Source organism: Neoarius graeffei, chromosome 4 (assembly GCF_027579695.1).
Source record: "Neoarius graeffei isolate fNeoGra1 chromosome 4, fNeoGra1.pri, whole genome shotgun sequence".
Classification (NCBI taxonomy): domain Eukaryota; kingdom Metazoa; phylum Chordata; class Actinopteri; order Siluriformes; family Ariidae; genus Neoarius; species Neoarius graeffei.
Genome location: NC_083572.1, coordinates 66,600,796 through 66,619,751, shown reverse-complemented (window position 1 = coordinate 66,619,751; position 18,956 = coordinate 66,600,796). Strand labels below are relative to the sequence as shown.

The following is an 18,956-nucleotide window of genomic DNA, read 5'->3' as shown; positions in this document are numbered from 1 at the left end:
TAGCCTCGTAGGTACAGTGATAAACTAATTCACCAAACATTTTTATGTCTGTGAAGAAGGAAAATAATGTACATTTGATTTTTTGATTTAGCAAAACTATTCCCTTAACCCTTTGATGCAAAACATGGGTCAAAAGTGACCCGGCTGAGTTTTTATCTTCTATATCTTTGCAATAAATTAATTCCATCATTCAGTATTCAAGGTATTCCTCAATTAACTTGTTTTTGATCATCATACATCCTTATTTTATTTTTTCCTTTCTTAGTTTTTGAATAAAAACCCTTTTTGTATCACTACCCTTCTAATGCACAACATGGATCAAAAACGACCTGCATTCATTTTCCAGGTTATTTCATGTATGGCTGAGTGTTTCTATGATATACTTTTGAAATAAATTGATTTTGTCATTTACTTTTCCAAATATGCAGTAAATATCTTGTTTTTGTTTAGCACAAATCATCATTTTTATTTTTCCTTTCTTAAGTTTTGAACAAGCACAGCTTTTGTAATTCTACATCAAGTTTACACACATGGGTCAGAAACGACCCGCATGTATTTACTCCAGTGTTTGGTGGGAACTGTGAATTGTGCTTGTGTCAGACATTTCACAGCTCAGCACAGCGCCCTTTGCCCATCTAATACATGTAAGTAATGTTTTTCAATTGTTCTAACATTACCTTAGAAAAAAATTTATTATGTTTAGGTTACCTTGAGAGTGAGTAGATTACTTGTCAGAAAGTTACAAGTAATTACTATTAGCTACCGAGCTGTTGACATATTCTACTTTAGTTAGCTAATTTTATTGTAGTTGGCTTAGCTAACTACATAGTTAATAAATAAATAACTGGCCCCATTCACTGCTAAAGTAATTACTTGAAACAAATTATTATTATAGTATTAAGACATTTAATTTTAAATCACACTTGGATGACCCATGTGTAGTAATATAAAAAGTATTTTTGTTCATAAAGTAGGAAAGAGAAAATTAAATTAATGATTTGTGGTAATTAAAAACAAGATATTTAAAGAATACTTGGAATATTCAATCATAAAATAAATTGATTTCAAAAGATAGAGCAAAGAAAAACTCAGTCAGCATGAAATAACCTGGAAAATGAATGCAGGTCATTTTTTGACCCATGTTGTGCATTAGAAGGGGTGTGCATATGTTTTGCATCAAAGGGTTAAGTACAATTTCCACGTTGGAAAATTAGAATAACAACAAATTAACAAATTTACTGGACCATACAAATTATTGTTACCTGTAATCCTTGTGGTCTGTCTGCTCGAGGACTTTGGTCTTTTTCCACTAACAACAAAACACTGTGCACAGCATGAGGGACTTGCTCCTAAAAGTCAACAGGTCATTTTATGCATGTGTGTGCACGTGTTTGCACATTTCAGTTCAATCCTATTTTATTCATGTAGCACTTTTAAGAAAAGGCAATATCACAAAGCAGCTTTAACAGAAATGTAGATTTAATTCTGTAACGAGTAAGCCAGGGGAGATATTCATTTTCTATACTTTATTGTGGGTCATGGGTGAGCTGGTGCCAATCCCAGCTGACATTGGCCGAGAGGTGGGGTACACCCTGGACAGGTCAACAGTCTGTCGTGGCACTAATAGAGACAATCACCCACTCACATTCACACATTTGGGCAATTTAAAGAAGCCAGTTGACCTAATCCGCATATCTTTGGACTGTTGGAGGAAACCAAAGCACCCAAAGAAAGCCCACACAGGCACAAGGAGAACATGCAAACTCCACACAGAAAGGCCCTGGTCAAGTGGCAGGTTTGAACCCAGAATTTTCTTGTTGTGAGGTGACTTTGCTAACCACTGCACCAATGTGCCGCCCCCAGAGGAGACAGTAGCAAGGGAAAACTCTCTGAGATAACATGAGAATGGTTCCTTTCCTGATATCTTTCTCAAAAATGTAGCCCATCCTCTTGAAAGGTTGTTTAGGATGAACATCATAGTCTTTACTATTATAGTAGCAGTTCTTAGGTACAAGTCTACAATATAAACTGATCTCACAAAATTGGAAATTAAGAACTAAAGTTTACTGTGAATCTAAATGTTTAGTTCAGTTTAGTTTTGGGGTTTTGTTTGTTTTTGTGTTTTTTTTCCTCCAAGTAGTTTTTTTTCCAAGTAGGATTTAAATCTTTGGGATATACAAATAACTTGATCATTATGAGTAGTATGAAGATATTGAACTCACCTGGACCATTAGCAAAGCCTTATAGAGCACTGAGGGAATCGGACTGTACCAGCTGTTAATTATGACTGTTAATCCCAGATCTCTCACTTGTCTCCTACAATGGGTTACACAGAAGTTCAGTAAGCCACAGAGGAGTCACTCTGTACAATAATTATGAATAATTGGTTTGTGCTGTTACAGCTATGCTTGAAGATCATATTGCTATATGAATCTGCAACTGTGAAGAAAAATTGAACCCCTTGAAACTTTCTTGAAATTTCTGTGTAACTTGACTCATAATATTAAATAGTCATAATAATCATCATCACAATGGAAAACCATGTGAATTTCAAAAATACTGAATGAAAAAGTATGTGTTAAGGTGTTGGTTTCTCTGCCTTACAAAAATCTGCTCTTAACAAAAGTACAATGTGACCCAATTAAAAGATTTTAAGAAGACAACATTAGGCTGAAAAGGGTGAAGTTTGCTCTCAAAGTTTGTTCTCTATCATTCCATGGTCAGACAGAGTTTACAAATAGAAACAGAAGAAATTCAGCTCAAGTCAAGTGGATTTTTATGTCATTCCTCCATATAACTTCAGGACTGTGAAGCAACACAAAACATTCCAGTGCATGTTAAGTAGACTGGACAACAGAATAATATTTGGATGGATTATTACAGCATAACAGAAAGAGCTGAACACGAATATAACTTAAAACTAGTATAAACAATTGTCTGTAAACCATACCACTGCTAGCATTTTAAAGTGCAAGTGTGCGCTGATGGGTGTGATCATTCTAGGGTGGGTGTTGGAGTCTTGTTTACTCCAGGTCAAGTCAAGTTTATTTGTACAGCACTTTTAAAAACAGACACTGTCGCAAAACAGCTTTCCAGAAAATTTAAGACTTTAAACACAAGCTAATTTTATCCCTAATTTATCCCCAGTGAGCAAGCCTGTAGCAACAGTGGCAAGGAAAAACTCCCTCTAGGTAGGTGTTTAGTATTCTGAATGCCTCAGGGAAGGAACAGTTACAGAGAATGTTAGTGGTTGGATGTTATCAGTGTAATTAATGTGAGAAGAACTGAGAATTTTCAAACAAAAAGTTAAAAAAAACCCCACTAAATTAACAGCTAATAAAGTGTAGTCTTTAATTTCATTTAATGAATGTATTTATCTAGGGGGCCATCCCTGCCTTTACTGTCATCCTCTTTTGGTATGACGAGATGATTGTTCACCAAGCTGTTGCGTAAAGAAAACACGTACATCCTGACCCAAGGCATGCTTCTGGTACATGTTATTATGTCAGTAATGGCTTAAAGTTTAAGGCTCTCATCAGAAGGTCGAGTTCAAACCACAGAACAGCCAAGATGCCTTTGAGCAAGACCCTTAACACTTTCTGATCCATGGTTGTCATCTTATTTCTGGCCCCAGGTTTCTAACAAGCCGAGATATTTCACTGTACTGTACATGTACAAACCCCATTTTCAGAAAAGTTGGGATATTTTCCAAAATGCAATAAAAACAAAAAGCTGTGATTTGTTAATTCACATGAACATTTATTTAACTGACAAAAGTACAAAGAAAAGATTTTCAATAGTTTTACTGACCAACTTAATTGTATTTTGTAAATATAAATGAAGTTAGAAACTATAATCCTCTGACTTGTTCTGTCAGTTGAGAAGCTTTAGATTCTTCACTAATTTTCATCTTAAGAGTCTCCATGTCCTTTTCAATTTGCTTTAAGTGCTGCTTTAAAGTGTCGTTTTCCTTTTGTAAAGTCTTAATATTATTTCCCATGATTGAAATCTGTTAAATTCTTCAGAAAGCAAACTAAATAGCATCCATTCACTGGCATGTATATGTCCCCAGAGGCATGTACCCCAACCATTTCACCATCCCACATAAACATGTCCTTAACTACATATTTCAACAGCATATCTTCATGCTATAAGAGGATGTCAACAAAGGCAGGAAAGACCCCCTGCCTACAATGGGAAAACACTCAGCCAGAAGGGCGTTTACAAGAGTTAAGCACTGCTATCAGTTCCTGTTGATGGAAACTGAATTATTTTACAATACTAATTTAAATGTAATCAAATCATAAATGAGAAAATTTGAAATGAAGCTACTTTAAGTTATTAAAGATATGTATACACTGGCTACTAGCTTAAGGAGAATTCAGCTGTCCTTTTGCATGAACCCTTAAAGGTTCTATGTAGAACTCTTCAACAGAGTGGTTCCCTGTTGATAGCAAGTATGTTACTAAAGGGTGGAAAAGAAATTATGAGTGGCATTTGATCCAACATAGTCACAGTTTGCAATCAGAAACTCAGAAGAGCTTAGACATGCTAAATCCACATGAAGTAACTTAAATATGTAGGTTGGGTTAAGTATTTACAGTGGATATACCGTACAAAGTGTACACACCCCGTTAAAATGCTAGGTTTGTCTGATGTAAAAAAAAAAATGAGACTAAGATAAATAATTTCAAAACTTTTCCCACCTTTAATGTGACCTATAACCTGTACAATTCAATTGAAAAACAAACAAATCTGTTAAGGGGAAAAACATAAAAAATAAAAAATGTACAATAAACTGGTTGCATTAGATTAGATTAGATTAGATTAGATTTTATTGATCCCTTTGGGAGGGTTCCCTCAGGGAAATTAAGATTCCAGCAGCATCATTACAGATAAACAGAGAAAAGAAATGGAGAAAACTTCTAGATAAATTAAAATAAATTAAGTATTTACATATACAAATATAAAAGAATAAGATATGGGGAAGAGAGGAAGGGAGGAGGGGGGAAAAGGGGGAGAAGTGGGGTTAGGGTAAGTGTGTGTGGGGGGGGGGGGGGCAGGAAAGATATTGCACTTTATATTGCACATTATATTGCACATTGTCCGGTATTGCTTATTGTCAGGCTAGGCTACTGCTCCTTCCCATCCTCTATCCTCCTGTTACCCCTCCTCCCCCCCAGAGAGGAGTTGTACAGTCTGATGGCATGAGGGACAAAGGAGTTTTTGAGTCTGTTCATCCTGCACTTGGGAAGGAGCATTCTGTCACTGAACAGGCTCCGCTGGTTGCTGATGACAGTGTGCAGAGGGTGACTGGCATCGTCCATGATGTTCAATAGTTTGTCCATAGTCCTCTTCTCTGCCACCGTCACCAGAGAGTCCAGCTTCATGCTGACCACAGAGCCGGCCCGCCTGATCAGTTTGTCCAGCCTGGATGTGTCCTTCTTGGATGTGCTGCCCCCCCCAGCACACCACGGTGTAAAACAGGACACTGACGACCACAGACTGATAGAACATCCACAGGAGTTTCCTGCAGATGTTAAAGGACCGCAGCCTCCTAAGGAAGTATAGCCTGCTTTGTCCCTTCCTGTATAAGTGATTGGTGTTGCAAGTCCAGTCCAGCTTGCTGCCCAGCCACAGCCCGAGGTACTTGTAGGAATCCACAGCCTCCACCTCGACTCCCTCGATCAGAACTGGTCGCGACCTTGGTCTGGACCTCCCAAAGTCAATCATGGATGCAAACGGCGCGCCTTTTGGCGGATGCCGCCTTTTTCACAGCTGTCTGGGGGACTTGTGTGAATCGTGCAGATCCGATGAGTTTTTTTTTTTTTTTGGGGGGGGTGCCTTGGAGTGTCTGATTATAATTTCATCAAAGTAAATTCTGTATTAAAATTACTAAATAAGCAAATGCCGTTACAGTCCATGAAACATAAGAAGTATAAGTATGAGAAGAAAACAGTAAATCAGAAAGCTGCGCACGTCAAGCCAATTGGCTGCGCGCCATTATCTGCTGCTGGCTGCACTTCACTGCACGCGCAAGGATTTCCATCAGTCCAACGTAAGTTACGTAAGTTACGTAATTGGCTTTACGTGCGCAGCTTTCTGATTTACTGTTTTCTTCTCATACTTATACTTCCTATGTTTCATGGACTGTAACGGCATTTGCTTATTTAGTAATTTTAATACAGAATTTACTTTGATGAAATTATAATCAGACACTCCAAGGCACCCCCCCCAAAAAAAAAAAAAAAACTCATCGGATCTGCACGATTCACACAAGTCCCCCAGACAGCTGTGAAAAAGGCGGCATCTGCCAAAAGGCGCGCCGTTTGCATCCATGATTGACTTTGGGAGGTCCAGACCAAGGTCGCGACCAGTTCTGATTGAGGGAGTCGAGGTGGAGGCTGTGGATTCCTACAAGTACCTCGGGCTGTGGCTGGGCAGCAAGCTGGACTGGACTTGCAACACCAATCACTTATACAGGAAGGGACAAAGCAGGCTATACTTCCTTAGGAGGCTGCGGTCCTTTAACATCTGCAGGAAACTCCTGTGGATGTTCTATCAGTCTGTGGTCGTCAGTGTCCTGTTTTACACCGTGGTGTAATTGGCTTTACGTGCGCAGCTTTCTGATTTACTGTTTTCTTCTCATACTTATACTTCCTATGTTTCATGGACTGTAACGGCATTTGCTTATTTAGTAATTTTAATACAGAATTTACTTTGATGAAATTATAATCAGACACTCCAACACCCCCCCCCAAAAAAAAAACCTCATCGGATCTGCATGATTCACACAAGTTCCCCAGACAGCTGTGAAAAAGGCGGCATCCGCCAAAAGGCGCGCCGTTTGCATCCATGGTCAATGACCAGCTCCTTGGTCTTCGAGGTGTTGAGCTGCAGATGGTTCCTGTTGCACCACACAGCAAAGTTCCCCACCAGGCTCCTATACTCCTACTCTCTGTCGTCACTGATTCACCCAACGATGGCTGTGTCATCGGCAAACTTCTGGATGTGACACAGCTCCGAGTTTTAGCAGAAGTCCGTGGTGTACAGGGTGAAGAGAAGAGGGGTCAGCACCATGCCCTGGGGTGCTCTGGTGCTGCTAATTACAGTGTCAGACGTGATGTCCTTCAGCCTGACGTACTGCGGCCTGTCAGTGAGGTAGCTGGAGATCCAGGTGACCAGGCAGGGGTCCACTCGCATCCTGCTCAGTTTGTCCTGAAGCAGTAGGGGCTGGATGGTGTTGAAGGCACTCGAGAAGTCCAAGAAGAGGATCCTCACTGTGCCATTTCCCTTATCCAGATGCGAGTGGGCTTGGTGTAGCAGATAGAGGATGGCGTCTTCCACACCAACACCTGCCTGGTACGCAAACTGCAGACAGTCCTGGGCATGTTGTACCTGGGGTCTGAGGAGGCTGAGGAAGAGCTGCTCCAACGTCTTCATCAGATGTGAAGTGAGTGCCACCGGTCGGAAGTTGTTCAGCTCGCTGGGCTGATTCTTTTTGGGAACTGGAACGATACATGATGTCTTCCAGAGGGTTGGCACTCTCCCCAGCTGCAGGCTGAGGTTGAAGATGCGTTGGAGTGGTTCACCCAGTTCAGCAGCGCAGGTCTTCAGTAGTCATGGACACACCTTGTCCGGGCCTGCTGCTTTCCTGGGGTGAAGCTTCCTCAGTTGACCTCTGACCTGGTCTGCAGTAATGCATAGAGGAGTCTGTGTTGAGGTGGGGGAGGAGGGGGCTGCTGTGATGACTGGAGGGAGGTGTGTTGAGGGAAGAAGGAGAGATGGCTGCAGTGAGGGAGAGGGTGGGGGGGACATGGAGTGTGCACACCCCTAAACTAATACTTTGTTTAAGCACCTTTTTAATTACAGCATTCAGTCTTTTTGGGTACACACCTACCATCAACTAAAATGACTCTGATTAACTCCAAATAAAGTTCAGACATTTACTCAGTTGCCTCCTCCAGCAAAAGCCAGGGTTCACAGAGAGCTTACAAAGCATCAGAGGGATCTCATTGTTGAAAGGTATCAGTCAGGAGAAGGGTACAAAAACATTTCCACAGCATTAGATATACCATGGAGCACAGTGAAGACAGTCATCAAGAAGTGGAGAAAATATGGGACAACAGTGACATTACCGAGAACTGGACGTCCCTCCAAAATTGATGAAAAGACAAGATGAAAACTGGTCAGGGAGGCTGCCAAGAGGCCTACAGTAACACTGAAGGAGCTGCAGGAATTTCTGGCAAGTACTAGTTCTGTACTACATGTGACAACAATCTCTCGTATTCTCCATATGTCTGGACTATGGGGTAGGGTCGCAAGACAGAAGCCTTTTCTTACAAAGAAAAACATCCAGGCCCGGCTAAATTTTGCAAAAAAAAAAAAATACATCAACTCTCCCAAAAGCATGTGGGAAAATGTGTTACAGTCTGATGAAACCAAGTGTGAATTTTTTGGCCACAATTCCAAAAGGTATGTTTGGCGCAAAAACAACACTGCACATCACCAAAAGAACACCATACCCACGGTGAAGCATGGTGGTGGCAGCATCATGTTTTGGGGTTGTTTTCCTTCAGCTGGAACAGGGGCTTTAGTTAAGATGGAGGGAATTATGAACAGTTCTAAATACCAGTCAATTTTGGCCCAAAATCTTCAGGTGTCTGCTAGAAAACTGAAGATGAAGAGAAATTTCATCTTTCAGCATGACAATGACCCCAAGCATACATCGAAATCAACAAAAGAATGGCTTCACCAGAAGAAAATTAAAGTTTCGGAATGGCCCAGCCAGAGCCCAGACCCAAATCCATCTGAAAATCTGTGGGGTGACCAAAAGAGGGCTGTGCACAAGAGATCCCCTCGCAATCTGACAGATTGGGAGCGCTTTTGCAAGGAAGAGTGGGCAAATATTGCCAAGTCTAGATGTGGCAGGCTGATAGACTCTGACCCAAAAAGACTGAATGCTGTAATTAAATCAAAAGGCGCTTCAACAAAGTATTCGTAAGGGTGTGCACACTTACAGTATGCAACCAGCTTATTGTACGTTTTTTATTTTTAATGTTTTCCCCCCTAACAGATTTGTTTGTTTTCAATTGAATTGAAATGAATAGGTCACATTAAAGGTGGGAAAAGTTTTGAAATTATTTATCATGGTCTCATTTTTTTACATCAGATAAACCTATCATTTACGGGGTGTGTACACTTTTTTTTATATCCACTGTATTTTTGAGCTACCTCATCCTGCCATCTAGTGGTCACAATGAGATGTTACAGTTGCATGAATGCACAGCCAATTCAATTTTACATACAAGTCTCTGCATCAACCAAAAAAAAAAAAAAACACCCATCCTAAAACCTATAGTCAAACTCATGTTTACATGTCTTCTCCCTTGTTACAAACTGTAAAATACAACTGATGAGTTTTTTGGTTTTTTTTTTTTTTTTTTTGGGGGGGGGGGAGGGGGGGGCGCTTTAAATAATAGGTTGTAAAACCCAGACACATATGCATAGTTAGTTCTCAAACCCAGCATGCCTATGATTGTGGCAATACACTTTTTTTGGACAGATGTGGTACCTCGGGATGGAGTGAAGATAAAGGACCAGTTTGAAGAGTACCAGAGGAGAGAGCAGAGGGGACACCCAGCCATTCTTTCCCCCATGGACTTCAAGCACAGCTCTGCCAGCTCTGTCACGACTGCCTATGGGAGACAATTACACAAAGAAATAGTAATACTACTATTGTGTGCATTTTTAGGAACAAAATCAGCTGTTTGTTTAAGAAAGTCCTCAATGCAGAACCAAAAATCCATGGGGTGGAGTCAGATCTGATAAAACCCCTCCTATGTGGGTGGAGATTCAGTGAGTTTCAGGTTGGTTTAGTGTGTTGTTGATAAGTATGTTGTTCTACATTGTAGAACATTTTATGGGTTAGGATTAGGTCCACCACCTGGACTATTGGTTTTCAGCAAGAACTGTCTAAACTGCCACTGAATGCAGGATACTATTTTTGTCAAATTTTCTCAGTGTAATCTAATTCTGTAGTTAAATATAAAAGTATCTCATTACTTATTAGCACATCAAAGCACATCGCAACCTATTACTGGAGGGATAAGTAGATAAGATAGATGAACTGTAAAAGCTTTATAATTATGTTGTTGTTTTTTAAACAAATACGTGGGATTTATGTCAGTTGTTTTCCTTTAATTTAAATACATATACAGTAACTAGCCTTTTCAAAAGTCTATAAACCAAAAAAAAAAGCTTCAAATCCAGCATGTTGCCTTTTTTTTCTGACTGTGGATAAATAAATATATTGAATAAATTATAGTAGCTTATTTAAATTAAATATAGATGCTTAGAACAGGTCACCTGGCAGACAGATGATGCCCAGTTGGAGAACATTCTTGATGGTAGGGTCATGTGAAAGGACATGTTCAGGAGAGAGTCTTTGTAACTGGGCTGAGGAGCTCTGGAGCACTGCCCCGTTCGGAAGTGCAGTAAACTGCTCAATTGACCCAGTAGCAGACATGTCTTAAAGTGCAAAAGCAAATTAAGCATTAACTTTTTTTCTGTACAGCATTAATTCAACCTATATTCACATATTGACGTTTGTTGTGAATATTAACTGAAGCTATTGACCTTACCCACGACTCACAAAACATTCTAAATGATCAGGGACAGAGCTCCTGTTTCACAAATCCATTCCCTAAGGGAAAAATGCAGTTCTACTCACAACATATATTGTGTGCTCTTTGATCACTACCAAGTGCTTTTGCAGACATTTCCTATGCCTTTATTCTGTTATAGTCATGTCTCTGTATCTGTTCTGTCATTATGGATGGATGGATGGATGGATGGATGGATGGATGGATGGATGGATGGATGGATATTTTTTAATATGTTGCCATAGGTCTCTTAGTAGACTCCCTGATAAGTTTCTTCTTGTCCTTTTGTCAATTTTGGGGAGACATTCTGTTCTTTGTAATGTCACTGTGGTACCCCACTGTAGCACTCCACTTTTTGATGATGGTCTTTACTGTGTCCCTTGGTACATCTTGTGTTTTTGAAATTCTTTTGTATACCTGTCCTGATGGATACCTTTCCACAATAAGAGCCCATACATGCTTTGTAAGCTCACTGCAGACCATGGATTCAACATGGCGATGTCAAGAAAATTCTGATCTTTTTTTTTTCTGGAGTTAATCAGAATCATTGATTTTAGGTTTATAATAGAGAGGGGACCTTTCCTTAGGAAACCTAAGGCATACTTTCTTGACGCTTCCTTGAATAGGCAGTAATGCCTTTATTATTTTCTGTAGTTTTATGGTTTTTTAATCTTTTTTTTGTTTATTTTCTATTTTAGTTTTCTATTACCTATATTTTTATATAGTATTTATACAGTATTTATATAGCATTTTATATAGTATTTTTATATAGTTATATATAGATGGAAGTATTTTATATATATATATATATATATATATATATATATATATATATATATATATATATATATATATATATATATATATACACACAGTGGTGCTTGAAAGGTTGTGAACCCTTTAGAATTATCTATATTTCTGCATAAATATGACCTAAAACATCATCAGATTTTCACACAAGTCCTAAAAATAGACAAAAGAGAACCCAGTTAAACAAATGAGACAGAAATATTATACTTGGTCATTTATTTATTGAGGAAAATGATCCAATATTACATATCTGTGAGTGGCAAAAGTATGTGAACATCTAGGATTAGCAGTCAATTTGAAGGTGAAATTAGAGTCAGGTGTTTTCAATCAATGGGATGACAATCAGGTGTGAGTGGGCACCCTGTTTTATTTAAAGAACAGGGATCTATCAAAGTCTGATCTTCACAACACGCGTTTGTGGAAGTGTATCATGGCACGAACAAAGGAGATTTCTGAGGACCTCAGAAAAAGCGTTGTTGATGCTTATCAGGCTGGAAAAGTTTACAAAATCATCTCTAAAGAGTTTGGACTCCACCAATCCACAGTCAGACAGATTGTGTACAAATGGAGGAAATTCAAGACCATTGTTATCCTCCTCAGGAGTGGTCAACCAACAAAGATCACTCCAAGAGCAAGGCATGTAATAGTCGGTGAGGTCACAAAGGACCCCAGGGTAACTTCTAAGCAACTGAAGGCCTCTCTCACCTTGGCTAATGTTAATGTTCATGAGTCCACCATCAGGAGAACACTGAACAACAATGGTGTGCATGGCAGGGTTGCAAGGAGAAAGCCACTGCTCTCCAAAAAGAACATTGCTGATCGTCTGCAGTTTGCTAAAGATCACGTGGACAAGCCAGAAGGCTATTGGAAAAATGTTTTGTGGGCGGATGAGACCAAAATAGAACTTTTTGGTTTAAATGAGAAGCGTTACGTTTGGAGAAAGGAAAACACTGCATTCCAGCATAAGAACTTTATCCCATCTGTGAAATATGGTGGTGGTAGTATCATGGTTTGGGCCTGTTTTGCTGCATCTGGGCCAGGATGGCTTGCCATCATTGATGAACAATGAATTCTGAATTATACCAGCAAATTCTAAAGGAAAATGTCAGGACATCTGTCCATGAACTAAATCTCACGAGAAGGTGGGTCATGCAGCAAGACAACGATCCTAAGCACACAAGTCGTTCTACCAAAGAATGGTTAAAGAAGAATAAAGTTAATGTTTTGGAATGGCCAAGTCAAAGTCCTGACCTTAATCCAATCAAAATGTTGTGGAAGGACCTGAAGCGAGCAGTTCATGTGACGAAACCCACCAACATCCCAGAGTTGAAGCTGTTCTGTACGGAGGAATGGGCTAAAATTCCTCCAAGCCGGTGTGCAGGACTGATCAACAGTTACCGGAAACGTTTAGTTGCAGTTATTGCTGCACAAGGGGGTCACACCAGATACTGAAAGCAAAGGTTCACATACTTTTGCCACTCACAGATATGTAATATTGGATCATTTTCCTCAATAAATAAATGACCAAGTATAATATTTTTGTCTCATTTGTTTAACTGGGTTCTCTTTATCTACTTTTAGGACTTTTGTAAAAATCTGATGATATTTCAGGTCATGTTTATGCAGAAATATAGAAAATTCTAAAGGGTTCACAAACTTTCAAGCACCACTGTGTGTGTGTGTGTGTGTATATATATATATATATATATATATATATATATATATATATATACTGTATAAAAATAAATAAAAATTTATAATTACTTTTGAACATGAGTTTGAGTGTTAATTTGGAGCATAACAGTCATATGTCCCATTATACAAGGGTGTGCACACTTATGCAACCAGGTTATTCTAAGGTTTTTTCCCCTCATCTCGAAAACAGCTCTATTTATTTTTCACTTGAATTTTGTTGGTTGCTAGATCACATTAAAGGTTGAAAATTGATCTGGCATAATAGAAAACTATAATGGAAAATCTCATCTCATTATCTGTAGCCGCTTTATCCTGTTCTACAGGGTCGCAGGCAAGCTGGAGCCTATCCCAGCTGACTACGGGCGAAAGGCGGGGTACACCCTGGACAAGTCGCCAGGTCATCACAGGGCTGACACATAGACACAGACAACCATTCACACTCACATTCACACATACGGTCAATTTAGAGTCACCAGTTAGCCTAACCTGCATGTCTTTGGACTGTGGGGGAAACCGGAGCACGCGGAGGAAACCCACGCGGACACGGGGAGAACATGCAAACTCCACACAGAAAGGCCCTCGCCGGCCACGGGGCTCGAACCTGGACCTTCTTGCTGTGAGGCGACAGCGCTAACCACTACACCACCGTGCCGCCCATAATAGAAAATAAACAAAAAAAACATTAAAAAACCATAAAACTACAGAAAATAATAAAGGCATTACTGCCTATTCGAGGAAGCGTCAAGAAAGTATGCCTTAGGTTTCCTAAGGAAAGGTCCCCATCTTGGTTTCATTTTTCACAATACAAAAACCTGTCATTTTAACAGGGTTTGGGTAGACTTTTTATATCCACTGTATCTTCCATCTGAGTAGACATGTTTGTATATTAAATATTCCATTCCATCTAATGGGAACCCTGCGACAAATTGGCAACCTGCCCAAGGTGTACCCTGCCTCTCACCCAAAGTCAGATCCTGACAGACCCTGACAAATAAGTGGTATAGATAATGGATGGAAGGATTATATCTAGTGGGAAAAGATTTTCCCTTATGGACATTACTTTAGTTATTCATTTCCAAACTGTTTATGACCATTCAGCTACACTAGGTGGTGCAGTTCTCTCTCTCTCTCTTGCTCTGTCTCTGATTAACACACACTGTTAACTACAGCTAAGTCTTTCTTGTCTTCACTTTAAAAAAGACATCAAGCAGTCTATTCCTGCAGAGAAGAGTGAGGGGGCAGTTATTTCTGGCTCTTCAGACAGGAATTTTGTCCAGCATAAATGGCCCCATTCTTCTGAAGTGGGGGAGGAGATGGAGGCGAGGAGAATAACCTATTGGAATGCTGTACAAACTATGACCTCTGACACTTGGCCCCATGTCATTATGTACTCTTTTTGGATGACCTTCTGTCTGGGCAGACTGTCAGGGCAGCACATTCCACTCTTTGTGAAGGAGATGAGTCAATGTCATCTGTTGATCAGACCACTTGTACGGGACCGGTTTTGTTATAAGCATGTAACATGACATCGTGCTGAACCTCTTGCCGGATGTTGACCAGACATACACACAGCTAGATCATCTATAAAGCAGATGTGTTTTCTTTTCAAACAAATCACTCGTATCACTCATGCGTGCACACGTTTATGTAGAATGTGGATTCTAAAACATACATATAAGACAGAGAGACCTCTATGATCAAAACACATCCCATTTGAAAACAAAAGTAAGGTTTGGATAAAGCATTACACATTTGTTTCAAATTAAATCTACCATGGAATCACTATTCTCTAATCATACACATCACTGAGTGAGGAAACCCATCAGAGCCAATTACAAATTTATATTAGGATGGAACTTTGTAGTACGAAATGAATTCTTTGATGCTTCATACCATTTTTTGCTGCTTTCCGTCTGTCTAGTTTTGGGGACGCAAGTCCAAAGGTACTGCATTTCTTGCTTCGTTGAACCTGAACTCCAGGAACCATGGGAATGATTTCTGGACAGACATCACTGTGACTCCTGCTGGCTGGCCTATCCTCCTGTGAATATTCCCTGGCTGGCTCTGATACTAAGGAAGCAGAGTGGGCTTTAGGCCTGCTTTTCCCAAAACCTTTCAATGCTTGTACAGGGCTTTCACCGCATTGCTTGTTTTCACAGTAAGGTCTTTGTTCAAATTGACTGTTTTGTTCTTGAAGCATGTTCAGACTGTTCTGTGGGTGAGGAAATAGAGAAGGTCTCTGTCCTGCATGTTCATCAAGCGATTTATGAGGACGTGCAAAGCCGTAAACAAACTGATCTATTTGTCTTCCCTTGCCTACAACTTGAAATTTGTGGGCAGCAGTCTCTTGCCTGCGACTTCTATGATCTGGCAAAGCCCTTAGTCCCATTTTGGGCAAGTGTTGCATTTTGTGATGCTTATGTACACCGGTCCGCATTTGACAGGGTTCCTGCTCAGTCAGGCAGTGTTGCCTGTTGACATTAACTACTCCAGTATGTTTCAGTATAATTTTCTGAAGATTGTCTGGAGGTTTTTCAGTAAGCAAGTACTTTGGCTGTTCAGCTGTGTTGAGACTTGGCAGTGCTGTGTTCTGGGAAAGGTGTATTGCGTTCATATTAATTTGAACTAAGTTCTGATCTTGCTCAACTGAATCCGGACAGGACTGTATTAGGTTTTGCCCAAGTTGCGTTGAACCCTGCACTGGTGAACTGCTCAAAGACTCAAACCCAAGATCAATCCCTTGTGCCTCATAGCCTGGTTCTGCTTCTCCTAAGCCTGGCCATGTTTCATTCAGGGGCACTATTGTGCTTGCCTTCTCAAAACTAACTGGGTTTTTTATAGCTGCTAGGTAAGACTGACGATGCCTACCCTTGGATTCGGAACCCTTCTGTGCATCTTCAGAAAACTGATTATTTCTTGAACATGGAACACAGCGCTTATCCATCAGTCCTGAGGGTTGAACACATGGGGTGCTGTCTCCTTTTGGAGAAGGGGAATGAGGTCTGAAAGACACTGGTTCTGAAGGTATAACAGCCATTTTAAAGCTTAAAGCGTCCTTCTCTTTGGCAAAATCCAAAAGATCTACATAGTCCCCCTCCAGCTCTCGAATGGGCTTGCTATCCCATGTATTTGGGGAAACCCAACCAACAGGTTTGCCTACAGGATTGTTCACAGGTTTCCCTTGTTCCAGATTAACAAATCTGTTGCCACTTTTCACTAATCGATGTGAAACTGCAACCTCATTTTTAGCTGGAATGATTATGGTTTCTGGTTCAAGAGTTGTTTTGGGAAAGGACATGCTTACAGGAAACTGCAAGTTGGGCTTTTCCTCAGAATTATCTTGCTGTATTAAGCCTGCAGTTGTGCATGATGTTTTAGACTCAACCTTCGCTTTTGGCCTGTCCAAAAATTCAGGGTTGATCACTTCTGCCCAGGACACCTTTACAATCCCCTGATCAGAAGAAAGCACACACTGATGTAGCTGATGACCATGACGACCCTCATTGATTTCCTTTAACCAAGCTTCAGTGAAAATGCAAGGATAGGATGTCTCTGGGATGGGAGTCTCCTCCACAGCAGGGCCTTCTTGTACCCTAAAACCTGCTAGTAATACCAGATCCTCCTGTGTCAAGATATCTTCCTGCACCAGGAGGCTCTTGAGGACTATGCGAGCTGACTGTTCCCCAAAGGGTTCCACCTGCAAGTAGAAGTCTCCAGGACGTAACAGTAAGGGATTAATGGGGGCTAGCTGGATTACCACACGGTCTCTCAAACAGAGAGGCCAACCTTCACACCGGAACAAAACATCAGAGTACTCCGCCTAGAAAGAGAGGAATAGAAGAAAAGAGAATTATGATTTAAAACATTTATTAACATTCTATTATCTTTTAGCATGAATGAAAAATTGAAACTAAAGTGTTTTCTGCATGATCTTACTTTTTCAGTTTGGATTCTTTGTAAATATTTTTGAGCCTGCTCAGGCTTCATTGCTCCTTATTTTAAAAATATTAGAGGTTTTGGTGTGCACAAAAAAAATGTAACCTCATTCTAAAGAATTGCCTTTGAGGGCTTTTACTTCTTTTGAAGATAAAACAAAATTTACGGACAAAGAAACTTCTTGGATAAAAGCCAGAAAACTCCAAAAGGAATAGTCAGTGGCTTCATTATTTCCTATTGATCTTAAATTGAACCCTCTGGTTACTGTAATGATAATAGGGGAGAACAGGGAGACTCAGGACAAGTTTTTAGCTTTTGTAGAGTGTGTGAAATTCTTTGCAGGTAGTGTCACATTCATATTGCATTAGAGAGTAATTACTATTCCCTTTTGACATAATGTTAGTTTCTCAGCTTGTTGCATTTCCTGGCCTTCACTTTTTCTGTCTTTTTTTTTTGCAGGGAGATATGAGACACTGAAGGGAGACATGGGATACTATGTTGGGAGACTTGGGACATAGTGGGGAAACATGGACACAAATAAAATACCCAGGCCTACATGTTTAATTTTTATTTATTATCAAAACCTGTAATGTATGAAGTGTATGAAGACACAATGCTGGAACAGCAATAGAAAAATGTCAGTTTACCCAAATCTGATAAAACAGATAAAACAGTTCTGTTCTCAAGAAAGAATGAAGTAAGTTTAATCTTCATGCAGGTACACTCCCACATTTTTTTCCCCAAGAAAAAACCTGCAGCATGAACTGTCCCAACTCTCCCCTCTGGCCATTTTGAAAAAAAAAAATCCTTAAATGTTGTAAATGTTTCAATGTTTAAACTTTTTAAATGTTTAGTTTTTTAAAAGTTTAATAAATAATACTATTCATGGTAACTCTAGGCTACATACTTTAATTCCTAACAAATCCCGAATTCACCAGCAGACATTACACCATAGAATAGACGTGGATTGCAAAGTATTAAATACAAGTTTTGGTTGACAAAAATACTGAACTGCACAAACCTTACTGCAGTGTCCAGCTTTGTGGCTCCAAAGGAAGTAGGCTACTGTAAGGGGCAACATCTAACTTCTGATGGAATCTAAAACCTGACTGGTTGAAATTAATTTATGGGAATACAAACTGTCCCAAGTCTCCCCCATACCGAGTCTCCCTGCTTTCCCCTACAGGAAAGTATACAAGGTATGATCAAAATGTTCCGGGACTGTTCCAGTTGCAAAACAATGGAGCATGGCAAGGTCATGTTCATGCAGTAGGGGCAAGCAGTAACTCTGAGTCAGTATGCCATGTAACATTGCACTGTCAACATCAGGACCTGTGTTACACATGTTTTTTGTGACAATGTGCACATGCATGGGCGGCACAGTGGTGTAGTGATTAACACTATCGCCTCACAGCAAGAAGGTTCTGGGTTTGAGCCCAGCGGCTGGCAGGGGCCTTTCTGTGTGGAGTTTGCATGTTCTCCTCGTGTCAGCGTGGGTTCCCTCTGGGTGCTCTGGTTCCCCCCCATGTAATTAGGTTAACGTGGGGTGGCCTTGGGCTGAAGTGCCCTTGAACAATGTACTTAGCCCCTGACTGCTCCCTGGGCGCTGTAGTATGGCTGCCCACTGCTCTGGGTGTGTGTGCGCGTGTGTTCACTGCTTCAGATGGGTTAAATGCAGAGGACGAATCTCACTGTGCTTGAAATGTGCATGTAACAAATAAAGCTTTCTTCTTCACATTTATGATTTGCACAATGCACAAGCATTTGTGATCAGCAACACGAGGCCGTGAAATGCTTCAGCAAGCCTATGCCAATGAAGCAATGAGCCAGGCGAGGTGTTTTGAGTGGCAA

General features: G+C 40.2%; 1 protein-coding gene across 3 annotated transcripts in view; it reads right to left on the bottom strand.

Annotated features, from left to right (window-relative positions):
- The window catches only part of quo (quattro), a 70,121-nt gene that overhangs the window by 20,066 nt on the left and 31,099 nt on the right, over positions 1-18,956 (bottom strand). For 2 of the 3 annotated variants that reach the window (XM_060919504.1, XM_060919505.1), the window contains exons 3-7: positions 15,063-16,989; positions 10,369-10,530; positions 9,575-9,698; positions 2,223-2,316; positions 1,263-1,349 (exon numbers count right to left, since the gene is read on the bottom strand). In XM_060919504.1, coding sequence (XP_060775487.1) covers positions 1,263-1,349; positions 2,223-2,316; positions 9,575-9,698; positions 10,369-10,530; positions 15,063-16,989 — 2,394 coding nt within the window. The remainder of the gene's footprint in view (positions 1-1,262; positions 1,350-2,222; positions 2,317-9,574; positions 9,699-10,368; positions 10,531-15,062; positions 16,990-18,956) is intronic. The other variant, XM_060919506.1, reaches the window with a different exon arrangement.